A 22,922-nucleotide genomic window follows, 5' to 3' on the forward strand; every position below is an offset into this window, starting at 1 on the left:
GAATGGGGAAGTAAGCCTATGTGCCAGTACCAGTATTGCACATGTGTATTTATACTGGCAGAATGGAGCAGTAAGCCTATGTGCCAGTACCAGTATTGCACATGTGTATTTATACTGGCAGATTGGGGAAGTAAGCCTATGTGCCAGTAACAGTATTGCACATGTGCATTTATACTGGCAGAATGAAGAAGTAAGCCTATGTGCCAGTAACAGTATTGCACATGTGTATTTATACTGGCAGATTGGGGAAGTAAGCCTATGTGCCAGTAACAGTATTGCACATGTGTATTTATACTGGCAGAATGGGAAAGTAAGCTTATGCACCAGTACCAGTGTTACACATGTGTATTTATACTGACAGAATGGCGAAGTAAGCCTATGTGCCAGTAATAGTATACGTGTGCTCGAGTATTCGGCAGCACAGGTAGCGCAAAGTGGTATTGCTTACAAAATAGACAAGGTGTGGAGTCTTGAAGCTGGCTATTGTGTTGTAATTTGAGTCTGTACTCAAACTGTTGTTAAATCAGGATTGGCTTGCGATAGGCGTTACTCAAATCATAATGGAATTTACATCTTTTTCTTGCATGTTTTGACCAAAATTATCTTGCAGACAAGTCAGTGCTAGAATACTTTGTGTTATTTATGAAGTATATTAAAGCTTGTTAAAACGTATGCTGAATTTTGTCTTGTTCACCATTGTGGCGGCAACATCTCCCCTGCTCTGCGTGGATGCACACTGGACACGTTCAGACTGGTGGCTGTACCATATGGTAGACGGAAACTGAATATTTGATGGTATCCATCCCGGCTGTATGTCACCAGAATGTGAGAGCAGACCAACAGGATTTATGGATTTATAAATTGGATTGGTTTTTAATGTCATACACAGGGATTTTTCACTTATCCTAAATAACCCCAAATTTTGTCCACAAAAGTACATTTTCAGAGGCAAATAAATGTGAAAAAGATAACTTTTGGTGCTGAAACTGAGTTTTTCAGTAGAAAATTATCCCATGGTCCAAGCAGACCTCAAAACACCTTTCTAAAATCATTAGAACTCGCACAATCAGGAAAAATGGGCAAGTTTATGGTCATTTAGGATTTGTGTGGGTGGAGGAAACCGGTGAAGTCTGAGCTTAGGCCAGATGATTACCAGTGGTCTTCAATACACCTACACAAAAGTGCTCTGGTGGTGTGTTCTGAGTCACATATTGTTTCATGCATTTTTTTTACACAAAGTAATGTGAAATTTTATGTGAGTTGTGTTAGGAAATAACTCATGATGGTCATGCCATCATCGATCTTCTCCATCTCCCTTTGCTTGCCTGTTGCAGGAAGGTGTGATGTTTGTCCAGCATAACCCTCATGTCAACATACTGTAGAGATGCCTCTGTAGTATTTACACTTGGTATAAGTCTAGTGTTACACTTTTTTCATAAAACTGGCTTTAGTACAATACTTTTGACCCAGATTTTTTACGCATTTTTATTAGAAGACTATTTCATAGGCATGTAGGTAGATTCATGAGTGATGAAAACCTAAAGGAGCCTGATAGGGAACCAACCAGCCTTCTACACTGTTTTGTACCTGTTCCTGACCAGATTGCCATGTTATTGGTCTGTGGGCACTTGAACATGAAATAGCATTGGTCAGTGGGCACTGGCTATGAAAATGTCATGCCTTTGGTCAGTCAGTACTGGATCTGAACCTGTGACATTATTGGTCAGTCAGTACTGGATCCGAACCTGTGACATCATTGGTCAGTCAGTACTGGATCTGAACCTGTGACATCATTGCTCAGTCAGTACTGGATCTGAACCTGTGACATTGTTCAGTCAGTACTGGATCTGAACCTGTGACATCATTGCTCAGTCAGTACTGGATCTGAACCTGTGACATTGGTCAGTCAGTACTGGATCCGAACCTGTGACATTGGTCAGTCAGTACTGGATCTGAACCTGTGACATCATTGGTCAGTCAGTGCTGGATCTGAACCTGTGACATTGGTCAGTCAGTACTGGATCCGAACCTGTGACATCATTGGTCAGTCAGTGCTGGATCTGAACCTGTGACATTGGTCAGTCAGTACTGGATCTGAACCTGTGACATCATTGGTCAGTCAGTACTGGATCTGAACCTGTGACATCATTGGTCATTGAGGACTGGATTTGTACCAGTAATGTTAATGGTCTACACCAGCAAGAAACAGAAAAAAAAACAAAGACTTCACATGATATGCAAATATATTCACTTCAAAAATCAGTATAGTTCAGCCCTAAGTAACTGAAATATAACACCAAGAAATAGGATATCTGGCTCTTCCTTCAGCACACACGACATACCCATTTTTTATGAATCATCTTTCGAATTCTGTCACACTGAAAATGGGTTGAACAAACAAAATCCATAAAATATCAGTAATAAAATGAGAGACTCCAGGCCTATAAAATTTTCGACTAATATGACGCTCACAAGATGCTACTTTGACAGAACAACAAAAACGTCACAAAAAAAAAAAAAAGAAACACTGAGCACACAAATGCATGATTGGCTCTTTAGATATGACAATTGTATGTACCACAATATCCTATACTGTAATTCACCCTGAGTCTTATCTTTCACTAAAATCCATTCTGAAAACCATAGTCAATAAGAAACATTTAAGGAATTTAACTGCTCTTTTTACACATTCTTGATTATGAGAAGTATTTGATCATCTTTCATAATATGATTGAATTTTAGCACTTTGCGTAAAAACAGCAATGAGCAACAAGCATTTATTAGACAAATAATTTCTGCAACAACAGGCCATGCACCATAATTTCACCAGTATTCAGGGCAGATCTAGAAGACACCGGGAATCTCAAATAGCAAAATCCAAATCTTCCCATTATTATGATTAAATGCTCATTCAGTGAACTTCAGGTAAGAACAAGTTAATGGAGCAATTTACGCTCAGGTAGAAATGCACAACCATGGCCATACTGAAGTACACCAGAACAATTTTGTACAAAAACCACTGAAATGCCAGTAGATAAACCACTGCAAGCTCCACAGGACTTACAGCTACAGAATTCTGTTTGCACCTTAATCATATAGCACTGAGAAAAGCATATCACAACTTACTCACCCCATGTATGAAAGGTTTCATACACAGCTATATCTACCACCATGATGATACTTATCTAAAATGGTGAACTTCATGCAGTATGAAAATGGGCTCTTTCTCATCAACATCTGAACATCAGACAAGTATATACCTTACTCTGCTCAATCACACAAAACATACATGTACTTCCACACATTATTTTGTGTATAACCCTGAATTTTTGGTGACAGATTCTGAAGTAAGGGCAGGCGACTCTGGTCTCCAGAAGTGGCTTACATGGCCAGGTACATTGTTTCATGTGTCTGCCATTCAGCTCAGATTTATTCTGTTATATCTCTTCACTGAGAAAATGAGGTTGACATACATGTACAAGTGTGTACAGCATAACAGTTTATTATATCAGATTTGTCCACATCACACATGTGCTGAACTGACACTATTATAAGTGTGAGAGTTAACGCATGACAGGCATGGCAGTGGCGGCCTTCCCACCTGTAGCATCATCCGCTCTCCACATCTGGGTCACCGTCTTCACTTGGGTGTAGAAATTAAAACCCTACAAACAAATACAATTGATTTTTACAATTACAAACTTCTATCCCAAGGTGCCAATTCACAAGTCTGTGGTCCTACTATAATTTACCATGCTGAAGGTTTTAGCAGATATCCCAAGACAGGAAAAGTATTTCAACATTATACTATTACCTCATTATTGAAAAAATGATTACGGTTTAACGTCACATTGGCAATACTTTAGCCATATCGTGGCAACTATTTCCACAGCCATATGATGGCGACTATTTCCACAGCCATATCGTTGCGACTATTTCCACAGCCATATCGTGGCGACTATTTCCACGGCCATATCATGGCGACTAATTCCACCGCCATATCATGGCGACTATTTCCACGACCATATCGTGGCTACTATTTCCACAACAATATCGTGGCGACTATTTCCACAAAGATATCGTGGCGACTATTTCCACAACGATATCGTGGCGACTATTTCCACAGCCATATCATGGCGACTATTTCCACGGCCACATTGTGGTGACCATTTCCACAACCATATCGTGGCGACTATTTCCACAGCCATATTGTGGTGCCTATTTAAACGGCCATATCGTGGTGACTATTTCCACTGCCATATCGTGGCGACTATTTCCACAACAACATCGTGGCGACTATTTTCACGGCGACATTGTGGCGACTATTTTCATGGCCATATCGTGGCGACTATTTCCACAACGATATCGTGGTGACTATTTTCACGGCCATATCATGGCTACTATTTCCACGGCCATATCGTGGCGACTATTTCCACAACCATATCGTGGCGACTATTTCCACAGCCATATTGTGGCGACTATTTCCACAACGATATCGTGGAGACTATTTCCACAGCCATATCGTGGCGACTATTTCCACGGCCATATTGTGGCGACTATTTCCACAACTATATTGTGGTGACTTGAAATATGAGGACAAAACGTTTGTCCACTTACTGCTTTTCCATAGAAGTTCTGATCTCCCCTGAAGGAAGCCCTTGAGCCTGTGAAGGAGAACATGGGTAGAGGGACGGGGATGGGTACATTCACGCCCACCTGTCCCACATCAATTTCCATTGTGTACTTCCTGGCTGTAGCCCCGTTTGTGGTGAAGATGGCTGTGCCATTACCGTAAGGGTTGGCATTGATGAGGTTGATGGCCTCGTCCAGGCTGTCCACAGCACAGCTGACCAGCACCGGCCCAAATATTTCCTCTTTGTAACATTTCATGTTAGGCTACAACAACAACAGCACACATATCTGTGTTTACCTTCCGACATACTGCATGGGTCTGTTCTGTCGTCTTGAGTGTAATGTTAATCTTTCCTCAGATTCTAATTATTAAAAACTGTTAAAACAACTGCACAACTGATTCATTTATATATCTGAATATGACTGTTAATTTTGTTCTAGGTGTAATACACACGGTCATAACATTACCCATTCTAAGGTTTATTTGTTTATTTACTTGATTTGTGCTCACGCCGTAGGCAAGGCTATTTCACTTACATGATGGCAGCCAGCATTATGGTGGGAGGAAAACGGGCAAAGCCTGTAGGAAATCCCACAATCCACAGGTTGCTGATAGCCCACATATGTCCGGAGAGGAAGCCAGCATGAGCTGGACTTGAGCTCACTGCGACCCCATTGGTGAGAGGCTCCTGGGTTACTGTGCCGTACTGGCAGCTAACCACTAGGCTACACTGTCCATCTCTAAGGTTGGAGAAAAGCATCTGCCTTTCAGGTGCCTTTTAATTTGGCACAATTTACCAAAGGTAATACCTTGACTTTGTGCAGGACGGTCGGCCCCACAAAGTTGCCCTTTTCGTAACCCTTCACCACAACATCACGGCCATCTAACAGGAGTTCTGCCCCCTCATCCACTCCAGACTGAACCAGGTCGAGCACCCTTTGCTTAGCCTGAGGAGAGATTAGAGGTCCCAGATCTGTGCCAGGTTCGTGACCTGCAGAACAAACAGCATTACATATTGATTATGAGGGTAATAGGCTACAAGCTGAATTGTACATCGGTCAGATCTGCAAACTGAAAATTCAGAAACCCCTAATAATCAATGCCCGTGGCAAATTTAGATGTAAATTAACAGAATGACTATCCTCCACTTCTACACTATCTACAGAAAGTTAATATTTGACCTAAAACATCAAATATGATGCAATTTTGCACGATTCTGAAACAATGTATGTATGTAAGTTTGGTTTTTACCTAATATTTCCATCATATGACAACACAGAGTCATTATATACAGGTGTATGTACATATGTAATGTGTCTCCTTGTGGCAGGGCTGAAGACACGAGCCCGGACACCCCACCCAGTCATATAGGTTTAGAAATATGTTTTCCAGTTAGTTTGGAAGGTAGGATAATACTCCACTAGAAAATGTCACTTTCAGATGCTGAAGTCAAAGTTTATGGCTCTTTTTTGACCCTCAGATAAGCATGTTCCCCATGAAGTATACAATGATACTGTTATAGGATCAAAGCAAATTTACCCAGTTTCATGGCAGTAGATAAAACATCAATCAAAAAAAAAAAAATAGCAGGAAGATTAAATTAGACTTACACACCTGCATTGACCTTTAGCTTTTTGGCTTTCTCAACAAGGTCAGGGAGCCAATCTTGAGCCTCTCCCACAAAGAGGGCTGTGCTCAGCGCCATGCACCTCTGTCCTGCTGCTCCAAATGCTGCTCCCACCAACTGGGCATACAAAAATCGGAAGAAGAAGATTGAGTGATGATTAAAATTCCCACTAACTGAGATATAGTCGAGCTTGATTTATTTATTTATCTGATTGGTAATTTTTGTCATACTCAAGAATATTTCACATATACAATGTCAATTATGGTGGAAAAAAAACCGAGCACTGCCCGGTGGAAATCCACAGCCATCTGCAGGTTGCTGACTGACCTTCCCTCATACGATCTTACTGTTCCACAGGCTGCTCCTTTGTGAACAGGTCACGGCAGAGCGATGTACAAAAACTAAGCTGTCATTTTTCATCACTTTATGCCATTCATGAATTTTTTCTTTCATATTGACCAATTATTATAGAGCCATGTAAAGCCACAGGCTTAGATTACAACACCATACATACATTGGTCACGATTAATTGCTGTTACTGAGGAGTGTCATATTCCTAGCTAAGCAGCGCTCCATCACCACTGACAAAACACAACGCTCATTTCCAGGATACAAATTACCACTGACCAAACACAACGCTCATTTCCAGGATACAAATCACCACTGACCAAACACAACGCTCATTTCCAGGATACAAATCACCACTGACAAAACACAACGCTCATTTCCAGGATACAAATTACCACTGACAAAATACAACGCTCATTTCTAGGATACAAATTACCACTGACCAAACACAACGCTCATTTCCAGGATACAAATCACCACTGACAAAACACAACGCTCATTTCTAGGATACAAATCACTACTGACAAAACACAATGCTCATTTCTAAGATACAAATCATCACTGACAAAACACAACGCTCATTTCTAGGATACAAATTACCACGGTCAAACACAACCCTCATTTCTAGGATACAAATTACCACTGACAAAACACAACGCTCATTTCTAGGATACAAATGGCATAACATTTTTACAGTGTTTTATTTCCGAGAAATCACATCATTTGTATCTTACCCTAAAAAAGCTTAAATATGAAGTAAGGTTCTTCCTACAAGCAAATGAAAACTAGGCATACAAATACTTTATTTTTATTTTTATACAAATACATTTATTTTTTCAGATTTTTAAAAGAGTGTTGAAATGCATTCAGATATCTGAACACTATGGTGGGCTTTCCGAGCCATACAGACAGTATCTAGGGACTCTAACAACAAGCCAACTATTTTTCCTGACGTTCACATCTTTCACTCATGAATAAAAAGAGTTATTCCAACAGTCAGTGTTGTGATTAGAGTTGAAAAAACTTCCCGTGATGTCAGAGGTCCTAACCTGTCAGAGGTCAGAGGTCCTAAACTGTCAGACAGTATGGTTCATCAAGCACACCTTACAATTCAAATGTTTGAGCACCTTTAACTCTTTTCACAAAAATCTAAAAAAATAAATGAAAATATATTTACCAATACAGTTTTAAGTGGTGTTTTTAGTGATGCATACTTCGGTTTTTAGAGGTTTTGCCCGTAAATAAACAGTTCTTTCTTTAAATAGATTTACTTTCTTGAATAGTAGAAAACCATCAGCTAAAATAAAACCTGGAACACCCACCTGGTTGAGGGCTTGTTCTTTATTTGCATCCGGCATAACAACTCCATGATTCTTGGCTCCCTGAAGAGTTACAATGTATATACAAAAGAGATCAGCTGGAATCCAAATACATTTAGTTTAACATTGTTTAATCAGTATATTTAATATATTTCCTTGAATTTTGTTTGATGTCACATTAAAGAATTTTTCACTAGAAAGGTTACAATCAGTTTCAAGGGTGGAGGAAACCGGAGTATGTAAGAAAACCACCTACATGTGCCACCTTCCTGAAAACCTTCCATACACAGGACATACTTACAGATAAGCATACCATGATACTGGAAGGCAAGTGGTCTTACAAAAACATAAATGACTGCACAAAAGAACCCCAAAAATGTTGTGAACTGAGGCTCGCCAATGGTGAAAGTGCCAGAGGATTAAAAGATATAGCAGGGGCCAAAAAGCCATTAGGCACCATCGTGTATGTCCAATTTCTAACCCAGTACTAAACATGTTCAGATTTCTGTGGGTAAACTGTTTGTGACCAGTATTTCCTAGGCTCACAGAACCCTGAGGAATTCATCCATTACAAAACAAGCAGTCTACAGAGCTGTCAGAAAATCATTTCTTGTTTAATTTTCACCTGTTCTTAAAATTTTTGCAGTCTTCTTAAACCTTGACTCAAATATAACATTCAGAGCAGTCCCCTGGGCAGTACAACGCAGTAAAGTTACCATCAACCAAACAACTTACCATGTTTGACTGTACCCTCTTGCCATTCTTTGATCCTCTTTCATAAATATACTGGCCCTAAAATATACACAAACAAAAAATTATTACAAGACAAGTGTAACATAGAACATAACAAGTGACATTATGCGATAAGACTCACAAACCCATAGCCTACATTCATATCTATTCTTATGTAATTTACAGGGATGTTTGTGTTACCACCCCCCCAATACTCCTTAGATCATATTCATTACCACCCCCCAATACTCCTTAAATCATATTCATTACCACCCCCCAATACTCCTTAAATCATATTCATTACCACCCACCAATACTCCTTAGATCATATTCATTACCACCCACCAATACTCCTTAAATCATATTCATTACCACCCCCCCAATACTCCTTAGATCATATTCATTACCACCCCCCAATACTCCTTAGATCGTATTCATTACCACCCACCAATACTCCTTAGATAGTATTCATTACCACTCACCAATGTTCCTTAGATTGTATTCATTACCACCCAATAATACTCCTTAGATCGTATTCATTACCACCCACCAATACTCCTTAGATCGTATTCATTACCACCCAATAATACTCCTTAGATCGTATTCATTACCACCTAATAATACTCCTTAGATCGTATTCATTACCACCCAATAATACTCCTTAGAACGTATTCATTACCACCCACCAATACTCCTTAGATCGTATTCATTACCACTAGATCGATTCAATACTCCCTAAATCATATTCATTACCACCCACCAATACTCTCCACATCGTATCCGTTATCACTCACCAATATTCCCTACATCATATCCATTACCACCCACCAATATTCCCTACATCATATCCATTACCACCCACCAATATTACCCCACTAATATTCCCTCATACTCACTGCCACCCAACAATATTATTCCCATTCCTTTGTGAGTGAGTGAGTGCTTGGGGTTTAACATGGTGCACACAAATTTTTCAGTCATATGACGACGACGACCCATTCCTTTGCACTCACTGTTACCCACCAATATTCACATTCCCTCATACTCACTGCCACCCACCAATATTACCCCCATTCCCTCATACTCACTACCACCCACCAATGTTACCCCACTAATATTCCCTCATACTCACGGCCACCCACCAATGTTACCCCCATTCCCTCATACTCACTGCCACCCACCAATATTACCCCCATTCCCTCATACTCACTGCCACCCACCAATATTACCCCCATTCCCTCATACTCACTGCCACCCACCAATGTTACCCTCATTCCCTCATACTCACTGCCACCCACCAATGTTACCCCCATTCCCTCATACTCACTGCCACCCACCAATGTTACCCCCATTCCCTCATACTCACTGCCACCCACCAATGTTACCCCCATTCCCTCATACTCACTGCCACCCACCAATGTTACCCCCATTCCCTCATACTCACTGCCACCCACCAATGTTACCCCCATTCCCTCATACTCACTGCCACCCACCAATATTACCCCAATTCCCTCGTACTCACTGCCACCCACCAATGTTACCCCCATTCCCTCATACTCACTGCCACCCACCAATGTTACCCCCATTCCCTCATACTCACTGCCAATTACTAATATCACCCCAATTCCCTTGTACTCACTGCCACCCACCAATGTTACCCCCATTCCCTCATACTCACTGCCACCCACCAATGTTACCCCCATTCCCTCATACTCACTGCCACCCACCAATATTACCCCTATTCCCTCATACTCACTGCCACCCACCAATGTTACCCCACTAATATTCCCTTACTCACGGCCACCCACCAATGTTACCCCCATTCCCTCATACTCACTGCCACCCACCAATATTACCCCCATTCCCTCATACTCACTGCCAATTACTAATATCACCCCAATTCCCTCGTACTCACTGTCACCCAACACTAACCCTCTTCCCTGGTACTTACTGCCTGGTCAGATCCAACGAATGAGATGGCCCGTATGTCAGGGTGATCACAGATAAAGTTCACAGCTAAAAACAAAATGGGAATAATTCACAAACACAATCCAGAATGTTCCTTGCAAAATTTGGGCCAGATATTAGCATTGTTGAAAGTAGAATATTACATTTCTTTACCAACCTTTTGGAAAAGTAAAGATATGAGTACGTTGTTAACAAGATGGTCTAACCAAGTGAGAAAAAAAGAACCTCAATATTCCTGCTAGAATTACATCAAATTTGAGAAGAAATAGGGTACCTGTATATATAGTGACACACAATAAATATTTATGTAAGTTCAGATACAGTCTGATGTTATTTTAAGGAATGCTGCATTTGATGCACTGCTTGAAAAGCTGGTGAACTGCCTTATCTCATGAAGTGTACCAGGCACAATATCTCAGTACACTGCTTGTCACAGTATTAATAATGTACATATGGATAGGCTATGTGACCCTTGTGAATCATTCTGTCACGTTCACCACATTTCTTACTTTGATGTACTATCAATTAGCCAATGAGATCACATGGTGGACTGTTACCTGCAATTTGATTGGTTACCATTTGACTATGTCTTTCAACAAGATTTCGATACAAAGATATCATATTCTATATATGAGCAGCATTATCTATATTAACACATGCTGGTTACACCATGTAAGAGACCTTATCCAGAAGCTGTAAATCCCAAAAAACTTAAGTTACTGTCACATACAGTCATGTTTGCCGTGTATGACGTTGACAACCCCATCAGGGACCCCAGCCTCCTGTAACAACTCCATCAGTATCATGGTGGCCCCAGGGTCCCTCTCTGATGGCTTCATCACACAGGTGTTACCACAGACAATCGCTGTAGGGAACATCTGCAAACAAATGTAAACCATTTTAAAAGCACACATACAAACATGCACTGTAATGCTGTTATTTTCAAACAATCCATAATTTTCTAAACCATATCTGTTTGTTATAAATTGTAACAGTTTACCACACTGGTACTGTTGCCACAGCTACAAAACATGGAGCAAACAGTTCTTAATTATGTACCTTCATCTCGTACTATAAACTTGGACATTAAATACAATGGGAGTTTCTGCCAGATCAGTGGCACGTTTCATGTTTTGGACTGAAGTAAAAACCTGGGGTTGTTGTTACACACAGAAAACCACAGATTACAGGCTCCTACACCTGGCTGATCAGGACCGTGACTTCAACAGGCCTTCATGTCCTGTATACAAGACGGCATTCTCTGGGGTTGTTGTTACACACAGAAAACCACAGATTTCAGGCTCCTACACCTGGCTGATCAGGATCGTGACTTCACCAGGCCTTCATGTCCTGTATACAAGACGGCATTCTCTGGGGTTGTTGCTACACACAGAAAACCACAGATTACAGGCTCCTACACCTGGCTGATCAGGATCATGACTTCACCAGGCCTTCATGTCCTGTATACAAGACGGCATTCTCTGGGGTTGTTGTTACACACAGAAAACCACAGATTACAGGCTCCTACACCTGGCTGATCAGGATCGTGACTTCATCAGGCCTTCATGTCCTGTATACAAGACGGCATTCTCTGGGGTTGTTGTTACACACAGAAAACCACAGATTACAGGCTCCTACACCTGGCTGATCAGGACCGTGACTTCACCAGGCTTTCATCTCCTGTATACAAGACGGCATTCTCTAGGGTTGTTGTTACACACAGAAAACCACAGATTACAGGCTCCTACACCTGGCTGATCAGGATCATGACTTCATCAGGCCTTCATGTCCTGTATACAAGACGGCATTCTCTGGGGTTGTTGTTACACACAGAAAACCACAGATTACAGGGTCCTACACCTGGCTGATCAGGACCGTGACTTCAACAGGCCTTCATGTCCTGTATACAAGACGGCATTCTCTGGGGTTGTTGTTACACAAAGAAAACCACAGATTACAGGCTCCTACACCTGGCTGATCAGGACCGTGACTTCAACAGGCCTTCATGTCCTGTATACAAGACGGCATTCTCTGGGGTTGTTGTTACACACAGAAAACCACAGATTACAGGCTCCTACACCTGGCTGATCAGGATCGTGACTTCACCAGGCCTTCATGTACTGTATACAAGACGGCATTCTCTGGGGTTGTTGTTACACACGGAAAACCACAGATTACAGGGTCCTACACCTGGCTGATCAGGACCGTGACTTCACCAGGCCTTCATGTCCTGTATACAAGACGGCATTCTCTGGGGTTGTTGCTACACACAGAAAACCACAGATTACAGGCTCCTACACCTGGCTGATCAGGATCGTGACTTCACCAGGCCTTCATGTACTGTATACAAGACGGCATTCTCTGGGGTTGTTGTTACACACGGAAAACCACAGATTACAGGGTCCTACACCTGGCTGATCAGGACTGTGACTTCATCAGGCCTTCATGTCCTGTATACAAGACGGCATTCTCTGATTTGGCCTTGTACACATTCTTTTGTGTTATTTGGCATTGCATTTTCCCCATTTATGGTATTTCACTAGTGTGCGTACCAGCATATGTAAAGCGAAAGGCTTGCCATATTTAATGAGAGGAAGAATTGTTCAGCAGTTGGTTTGCAACAATTCTGTATAATATAAACTCTAAACTTCTTGCTGGAAAATTTCCACTATAGCTTCGTTTGAACTACATAAAAACACACAACTTTGAAATCAATAAATACCTGTTTCATTAGGCTTCCTAGCATCACTTGGAAGACTACTGTTCTTGCTACAGATTATTTTTCTTCTGCAAAAAAAACTGCGCGTCACAGCTGTTAACTTTCTACACATGTTCATTACCAAATCACTTCGGCTATCTGCTGGAGTATAAAACTTTACCCACCTTTGACCCACTTTTCGGCCATATTGAAGAAGTACAGAAATCTAAAAAAAACGTCCCCAGAACCGCTGATCCGATAGCATTGAAAATTGACACGTATGTACCAGACTACTGGTCGAAAAATGTGGAAGCTCGCTATTAGTCGTTTTAGTCACATGATGACATGATGGTTGAATTTTGAAAAAACAAGATAGCAATTAGATGTGGCTTGACCTGCTGAAGACAACCGTAGTTTTCGTTTTTTTTTTCTGCGATCTATAGTTTAACTTTAAATTGCTATTAAAGCCCATTTTACTGTCACATTTCAAATGTCACGTGACAGAACACCGTAATAGCTATGAAGCTGAAAATTAGTCAGTAGACAGATCAACTACAGATTTTCATTTTTGACTGGTAGGACCGAGGGGCTATGATGATAGTTTCGCCATTTGGAGATACAATATCTCCAAAACGAGTAAAGGTAGAAACAAAAAACTTGGCACTTTAAATAAGGAATATATGAAACAGCTTGTAATGTTTTTGGGCCAGTCACATGTATTAGCTGCTATTTTTAATTTTAGCAATAAGCTTAAACCATCTTTTTCCTTACAACAGCTAATGATCTTTTGATGAAATTTCACTTGCAAGGTTAAGGTGGATCGCCGTAACTATATTGTAAAAAATCTTTTTGTTTTATATTCAAGATATGCTGTAACTGACCAATGAAATTAGTTAAAAAGTAGGTCACAAGCCTAAAAACTGCTTGAAATGCTTAAATAAACACCCCGTCTAGTACTCCTTGACGTCAGGATTACAAATCTGTAAGAATCACTTTTGTACTTAGTATAGTTTTTCAGGTTATGACAAAAAAAAAAACATCAAAAATATGAAGTATAAAGCAAACCCCTTCAGCATACATACAAACCAAAATTGACACAACCTCCTGTTCAAATAACACGAGAGCTTCGTGCAAGACTGCATGAGACCTGTTCACTATAGAGTGCTGTCTACAGGGCCTGTATTATAATTCTGTCTGGTGACAGGAGCAGCAGGTCAAAGGAACAATCTCTCTATACATGTGGCCCAGCACTGCTATTTGAGAGCAATGTTTGTTTTTCTTTTCACTGTCTTTCGCCATAGCCTCAATGAACATCACCCAAGCAGTCACCGGTTCAAATCCAGTTCATTCCTGCCAATCTTTGTTCTCTGCTTTTCTTCAATTACCATGAAATTATTAGGCACCAGTCTACCAGTCCTAGCGGCCTGGGTTCAAATCCTTTACCATTCATACCAGATTCATTTCAGGTTTAAGTATGAACACTATGGTTCATTTGTGGGAGATCGTGATGCCAGGTATAGCTGAAATAGTTTTTGTTTTTGTTGAAGATTTGGTTTTGACAAGGTACATGAAACTCACGGGGTTTATTGTGTAATATGGATTAGGTCTATGTTTTTGCTTGTAATAGACAAACCGTAGTTTTTTCAAAAGAGCAAAGATCTGATAGATTTGAATGGTCTGTTGAGGAGACAGTGGAAAGTTTCAGAAAGTGGACACTAAAGGCTGTGTGTACAGACTGCTTGGAAACACACTGCATGCAATTCTAGTTAAATCTGAAGTTTTACTTGAATCTGAGCACTAGCTTGTGAAACCAAGTCTGGCTCACCAGCCTGAAGCCAACATGTAATTCTAGTTAAATCTGAAGTTTTACTTGAATCTGAGCACTAGCTTGTGAAACCAAGTCTGGCTCACCAGCCTGACGCCAACATGTAATTCTAGTTAAATCTGAAGTTTTACTTGAATCTGAGCACTAGCTTGTGAAACCAAGTCTGGCTCACCAGCCTGAAGCCAACATGTAATTCTAGTTAAATCTGAAGTTTTACTTGAATCTGAGCACTAGCTTGTGAAACCAAGTCTGGCTCACCAGCCTGACGCCAACATGTAATTCTAGTTAAATCTGAAGTTTTACTTGAATCTGAGCACTAGCTTGTGAAACCAAGTCTTGGCTCACCAGCCTGAAGCCAACATGTAATTCTAGTTAAATCTGAAGTTTTACTTGAATCTGAGCACTAGCTTGTGAAACCAAGTCTGGCTCACCAGCCTGACGCCAACATGTAATTCTAGTTAAATCTGAAGTTTTACTTGAATCTGAGCACTAGCTTGTGAAACCAAGTCTGGCTCACCAGCCTGAAGCCAACATGTAAAGAAATCTGTAAGGAGCTTACCCACATGGGGATCATGGCCGGGAAGTTGAATGGCGTGATGCCCGCACCACACCCCCAGGGGGACACGGTAAGAGATGATGTCCATGTCCTTAGCTATCGTAGACATAGACTCCCCCAGCTGTAAGGACGGGATGCTACAACAGTGCTCTACTACCTCTGTTTGAAAAAGAAAAGCTAATTTGTTACATTCCACAACTGGCCCTCTTCTCACTGGTTGTTGTTTCCTTCTACTAGAATGGTTTGGATAAAAACATATCTATCATGCTGCCGCAATGTGCCAGAAACAGGCACCAGAAAGTGATGTTCATTCTCTATTATTACCCTTTTTGCCAAGTCTCACTAAGACATCTTTTTCTTAAAGCCTTGTCCCATGAATACGCCCTTATCACGCGGAGGATGCTTACAATAAAAGTACTGATAATACATCTACTTGTAGATTCTCCATTAATTTATGCCACAAAATATCACGAGAGAAAGGCTATTATAAAGAGTTAAAAAGTGGGAAATATCCTTATGCACTGAATATGAATGCTTGTAGTATGTAGATATGTGTGTAAGCCAGACACTCACGAAGGCCTCTTGTCACATCTCCCTCTGCATCAACCAGCGTTTTTCCTTGCTCTAATGTAATGTTAGCAGCAAGTCGTTTCTACAAAACAGAAAGTTTAACAATGTTTAGCAGACCAGACTTACATGTATAGGCCAAAAGAACTCCTTGGTAACAGGCAGGGGATATGATGCCTTACTCCTTAAAAACTTCAACCTCATGTTATGGTAATGCAGAGAAATCTATTGGATGCTTTCAGGTTGCTGACCGGTACATTTAACACTGTCCCTCCACAAAGTCAATATTTTTTTTCTGTAAATCCTAAATACACACTGCTCTATTAATGATTTGTGTCAGTGATTTTATTCTTAGTATTTCAAAGACAGTGAAAAAATGGAAAATGGGACAATTTGTTTTGTTCATTTATTTATTTGACTTCTGCTCTAAGTCATACTCCTGGAGTTGAGATCAGTTTTATGGAGGATGCCAGATTGCCCGGTTAAACCACAGACCTTTGGTAAGTTACTGATGAAGTTTTCCACGTGAAACATAGATATGCATACCATATTGGTGACAGACAGGTGTTCTCCCAACAACTGTCAGTTTAAACAAATGGCCACACAAGTGTCATCAACTGTTCTCTGTTACTAAGAGACCCTGATTGATAGAAAATGTGGTTACTGTGACTAAGTCACCCTGACTGATAGAAAATGTGGTTACTGTCAGAAAATGTGGTTACTATGACTAAGTGACCCTGATTGATAGAAAATGTGGTGTTACTGTGACTAAATGACCATCACTGATAGAAAATGTGGTTACTGTGACTAAATGACCATCACTGATAGAAAATGTGGTTACTGTCACTAAGTGACCATCACTGATAGAAAATGTGGTTACTGTCACTAAGTGACCCTGATTGATAGAAAATGCAGTTAATGCCAGGATGACTAACTATCTCACATGTTTTTTGCCACATTAGCAGTCCCTGTTTGTTCTATAACTAACCATATTTTCCTTGATGAGCTGCTGGAACCTAAACATGGTCTGTTGTCTGGTGAGGACTGTGGTTTGTGACCAGGACTCAAACGCCTGTTTGGCTGCGCTCACTGCCCCCCTCCATCTCCTCCCTTGTGGCTTCTGGCACCCGTGTCACCACTTCATTGGTCGCCTGTCAAGGACAGGCAAAACTAAAGTTAAGAAAAACTTTCAGTTAACAAAATAAATATTTAAAAGTAAAAAGTGAACTATTTAAAAACTGTTTACTCTACACTTAATCAGAAGGAGCCTGTGTAGAATTAACGAGTTTCAAAATAAATATTAAAGTAAAATTTGAAACACATGTATTTCAAAATGGCTTTCTCCATGATTTATTAGACGGTGCCAAAAAAAACAAAAAAATCAAAAAATTCATCGCGTTCAACTTAAAAAAAAAAATAAACTAAATAAAAATAAAAAAAAGCTAACTGTCTAAACATACATAATGTTTTTTCAGTTTGGAACCTCATGCTGAGCAATTAGGTCAATGATTCAAGCTGGATGTTATCTTCAAGTTAAATTTTAAGGGCTGCACACTTTCCTAGTAGTCTTACATATGTGTAACTGAAAAGTAAATGCTATGACTTCTACCTCTAAACATAAGAGAACCAGTCAGTGGTCATAAGACATGACACAGAAAGGAGTGACCCAATGACAGGTTATGCCAAAGGAAAACTTACAGGGTTGTGAACATCAATCCATTTGTCAGTTTTGGAATCTACAAATTTGCCATTGATAAACAACTTTGTAGTGGGCTGAAAAAAAATGAAATACAGTTGAAGTAAGCCATATTGGTATTACAATCCACCCAGGTTACATAGGTTGATCAGACTGGGGCACATACATGTACAGTAGGTTGATCACACAGGGGCACATACATGTACAGTAGGTTGATCACACAAGGGCAACATACATGTACAGTAGGTTGATCACACAGGGGCACATACATGTACAGTAGGTTGATCAACAGGGGCACATACATGTACAGTAGGTTGATCACACAGGGGCACATACATGTACAGTAGGTTGATCACACAGGGGCACATACATGTACAGTAGGTTGATCACACAGGGGCACATACATGTATAGTAGATTGATCACACAAGGGCACATACATGTACATGTAGGTTGATCACACAGGGGCATCATACATGTACAGTAGGCTGATCACACAGGGGCACATAACATGTACAGTAGATTGATCACACAGGGGCACATACATGTACAGTAGGTTGATCACACAGGGGCACATACATGTACAGTAGGCTGATCACACAGGGGCACATACATGTACAGTAGGTTGATCACACAGGGGCACATACATGTACAGTAGGTTGATCACACAGGGGCACATACATGTACAGTAGATTGATCACACAAGGGCACATACATGTACATGTAGGTTGATCACACAGGGGGCACATACATGTACAGTAGATTGATCACACAGGGGCACATACATGTACAGTAGGTTGATCACACAGGGGCACATAGATGTACAGTAGGTTGATCACACAGGGGCACATACATGTACAGTAGGTTGATCACACAGGGGCACATACATGTACAGTAGGTTGATCACACAGGGGCACATACATGTACAGTAGGTTGATCACAACAGGGGCACATAACATGTACAGTAGGTTGATCACACAGGGGCACATACATGTACAGTAGGTTGATCACACAGGGGCACATACATGTACAGTAGGTTGATCACACAGGGGCACATACATGTACAGTAGGCTGATCACACAGGGGCACATACATGTACAGTAGGTTGATCACACAGGGGCACATACATGTACAGTAGGTTGATCAGACAAGGGCACATACATGTACAGTAGGTTGATCAGACAAGGGCACATACATGTACAGTAGGTTGATCACACAGGGGCACATAACATGTACAGTAGGCTTATCACACAGGGGCACATACATGTACAGTAGGTTGATCACACAGGGGCACATACATGTACAGTAGGTTGATCACACAGGGGCACATACATGTACAGTAGGTTGATCACACAGGGGCACATACATGTACAGTAGGTTGATCACACAGGGGCACATACATGTACAGTAGGTTGATCACACAGGGGCACATACATGTACAGTAGGTTGATCAGACAAGGGCACATACATGTACAGTAGGTTGATCACACAGGGGCACATACATGTACAGTAGGTTGATCACACAAGGGCACATACATGTACAGTAGGCTGATCACACAGGGGCACATACATGTACAGTAGGTTGATCACACAGGGGCACATACATGTACAGTAGGTTGATCACACAAGGGCACATACATGTACAGTAGGTTGATCACACAGGGGCACATACATGTACAGTAGGTTGATCACACAGGGGCACATACATGTACAGTAGGTTGATCACACAGGGGCACATACATGTACAGTAGGTTGATCAGACAGGGGCACATACATGTACAGTAGGCTGATCACACAGGGGCATATACAGTAGGTTGATGCTTTAATAGTTGCACCCTGAACATTCTCCACCCACCTAAATAATAAGGCCCACGCTAACCATACCAGATGGAATCCTCCTGTTCAATAATTACTGTAAGAAATAATGAGTGTTCAAACGTTCAGCTCACACTTAAGGAGAGATATAGGGAATTGTTAACATTAAAATACAAAATGCCCCCTGATAATGTATTTAGACTGATCAAAAGGTAGAGAGGAACAATACATTTTGACAACTTATCTGCACTATGCTTAAAGGCTTATTATGACGGACCACTGACAACTCACCACTGAAGCAGAACTGTAGAACCTGGGTACACCACTGATCCAGAATTTCTGAAACATAGTTACAGCTTTATTACAATCAGTCTGATGCTGACATTTTGTAACCAGGTATCATTTATTACTTTGATCGGTGTCTTAATTTTCCCTTCAGGGCAGAATCTCCATTGGGTAATTCTATTCTGCATGATGTTATCATTCACTGGTGAAGAAACAGCCAATCTTCACCGCCTGGCCCAGGTCAGTGAGCCTTGGCTAAAAAAACAAAACTGTTATTTGGACTGATTCCCTGAGTGGTTCAATACAGAGCTCAGGAATAAATCAATTATACCATGGCAACAGCCTATTTTGATCACTCACTACTATTACAAGGCATGCAACGGAGGCTGCTTTTCAACACCTGCATAATTTTATTGAGAAAGGAGGGCTATTTTGTTCATCATTTTTTATGAAAATAAAATGGAAACAGGAAACTTGGGCCTCACATATATAAATTGGAGGCATGCAAAAAAGTTATATGTAGGTTTGTACTGCCACTTATCAGTGAACAATCGATGCATTAGGTGTGCTGTGATCTTGTTTATCATGGTTTACATACTTCAATTGCTTCGCTTGTTTGCTAAAATAAGGGTGGGGACAGATTTAACATCATATTTTAACATTACTTCCGTCATTTTCACTATTGTATCTCCTCACAGCAGATTGGTCCCGACGCTGCCACATTTACACAGCAGATCAGTCCCAATGCTGACATATATACACAGCGGATCAGTCCCAATGCTGACACATTTACATAGCAGATCAGTCCCAATGCTGACATATTTACACAGCAGACCAGTCCCAATGCTGACATATTTACACAGCACATCAGTCCCAATGCTGACATATTTACACAGCAGATCAGTACCAATGCTGACATATTTACACAGCAGATCAGTCCTAATGCTAACACATTTACACAGCAGATCAGTCCCAACGCTGACACATTTACACAGCAGATCAGTCCCAACGCTGACACATTTACACAGCAGATCAGTCCCAATGCTGACACATTTACACAGCAGATCAGTCCCAATGCAAACACATTTACACAGCAGCATCACACTATCCGTTCAATCTTGAAGGTCAGTTGTTATTTGTTAGGGAGTGCATTAACTGTCATTCAAGCAATGTAGTTGTGAAAGTAACCCAGAGTTGTTAGGAATCAGGTGCTGTCATGTGGTATAGCAATGTCTGTTCACTGAATGATAAGCTATACACAAAATTTTAACATATGAGAAGTGGGTGAATGACAAACGTGGCAAGCCCCAGATTCCTGGCCAAAGTCATAGAAATGGTAGAAATGGTAGACAGGCATGTAACATTGGCGCTGAACGTTAACTGGCACTACATATCCATGTAACATTGGTCCTGAACATTAACTGGCACTACAAATCCAAGTGCGTCAGGTGCAATTGATGACCCATGACTTCACCATGTTCGCATGAGGTCTCCCAGGGCTCTGGCAATTGCCTATCACTTCTTACAATTAAAAATTCCACCAATTTAGCATCTTTCCATAAGGCGCTAAAGGGCTCCCTATTCCTGAGCCCATCAGTCAATACATATGTCTTTGGTGATCATTTCAAGACCTCTCATCAACTGCTCTTTCTTTCAGGCAATTCTTTCACTATAATGCACTCAAATAAATGTAGCATTCACTCCATGCACATGTTGTTACCCATATCATTTTGTGAAACTGGGAATAGCTTCTGATGTAAACCTTAAACTTTTGTACAGTTTTTCTAATTTTTGCGCCATCAGATTAGGCGGTTACTTATATCACTACACCACTCGAGTTGATGTGCTTGAGCATGATTTTCAGACGCGCACGCCTTTAAGACAAATGAACATGGTAAGGGTTGAACGTGCATGTCCGTGTGTCACAGCTTTTGTCACGCGAGCCACATCTGAAAGGGGTCTACTCCATATTTGGCCAGCCTCATTCAGCAAAGCATGAAGCTACAGGAACTACAGACGGTCTAACTGAAGTGCATTGTTGCACTCAGAGTAAAGTGCATTGTTGCACTAAGAGTAAAGCGCATTGTTGCACTCAGAGTAAAGTGCATTGTTGCACTCAGAGTAAAGTGCATTGTTGCACTCAGAGTAAAGTGCATTGTTGCACTCAGGATTTACTTCATATATCTTTTATAAGCACACATACAATTGTGACTTGATAAAGGAAAGAACAAATGAGATTTGGACCATCCTGATACAGACTGGAAGGAGTTTAACGAGTTCACCATTGACGTAAGTAGTGACACTGAAGGTTACACGTAAATGTAACCCCAAATTGTACAACATTCCAACATGGAACATTTCTCTCCGAGTCTAACTGCTAATTTTTGATTGTTTTATCACCATAAATCAGGTTTATACACATAGCTTTTCTCCCCATAAGTTCGTAATCTTGGTAACTACATTGCCTGAAGGGGAGCTGTCCCATGAACCGCCCACATGCACTCGAGGCCAGTGCTAGTAGTGTACATCACTACGCTTACTACAGCTGGTTTTGGCTTGACCTTGCACCTTCATTTCTAATGCTAACAACAGCACCTTTCGTTTTAATGACGTGTCTGTATTTGTCTAGATTCTTCCGTGTCAGAGTCGTCATGGAGACTCAGTGTTCACCTGTTTCAGTGTCACTCGCAGCAAGAATTTCGATGCCATCCTGCGCTTCCCAGTAGACAATCTGAACTGTGCGCAAGCCGTGAACATCAAACGTGCCAGTTCCTACAAACCTGGACAAAATTCAACACTGGCCCATCAATGAAAACGGACTCCACAGTTTCCATTTAAATCTAAAGGTTACACTC

At 40.9% G+C, this 22,922-nt stretch overlaps 1 protein-coding gene across 1 annotated transcript; it reads right to left on the reverse strand.

The window, feature by feature from the left end:
- Positions 1-2,606: 2,606 nt before the first annotated feature.
- Positions 2,607-22,847, reverse strand: LOC135466156 (probable methylmalonate-semialdehyde/malonate-semialdehyde dehydrogenase [acylating], mitochondrial). The gene is given in 16 exon segments (XM_064743532.1): positions 2,607-3,665; positions 4,618-4,896; positions 5,443-5,624; positions 6,248-6,377; positions 7,931-7,990; positions 8,663-8,719; positions 10,611-10,675; positions 11,358-11,505; positions 15,710-15,754; positions 15,756-15,865; positions 16,280-16,358; positions 17,262-17,369; positions 17,371-17,424; positions 17,972-18,046; positions 20,074-20,121; positions 22,738-22,847. Coding segments are annotated over 16 exon segments (1,629 nt in total). The 5' UTR covers positions 22,825-22,847; the 3' UTR covers positions 2,607-3,563.
- Between the last annotated feature and the right edge of the window lie 75 nt (positions 22,848-22,922).

Source organism: Liolophura sinensis, chromosome 6 (genome assembly GCF_032854445.1).
Source record: "Liolophura sinensis isolate JHLJ2023 chromosome 6, CUHK_Ljap_v2, whole genome shotgun sequence".
Lineage (NCBI taxonomy): Eukaryota > Metazoa > Mollusca > Polyplacophora > Chitonida > Chitonidae > Liolophura > Liolophura sinensis.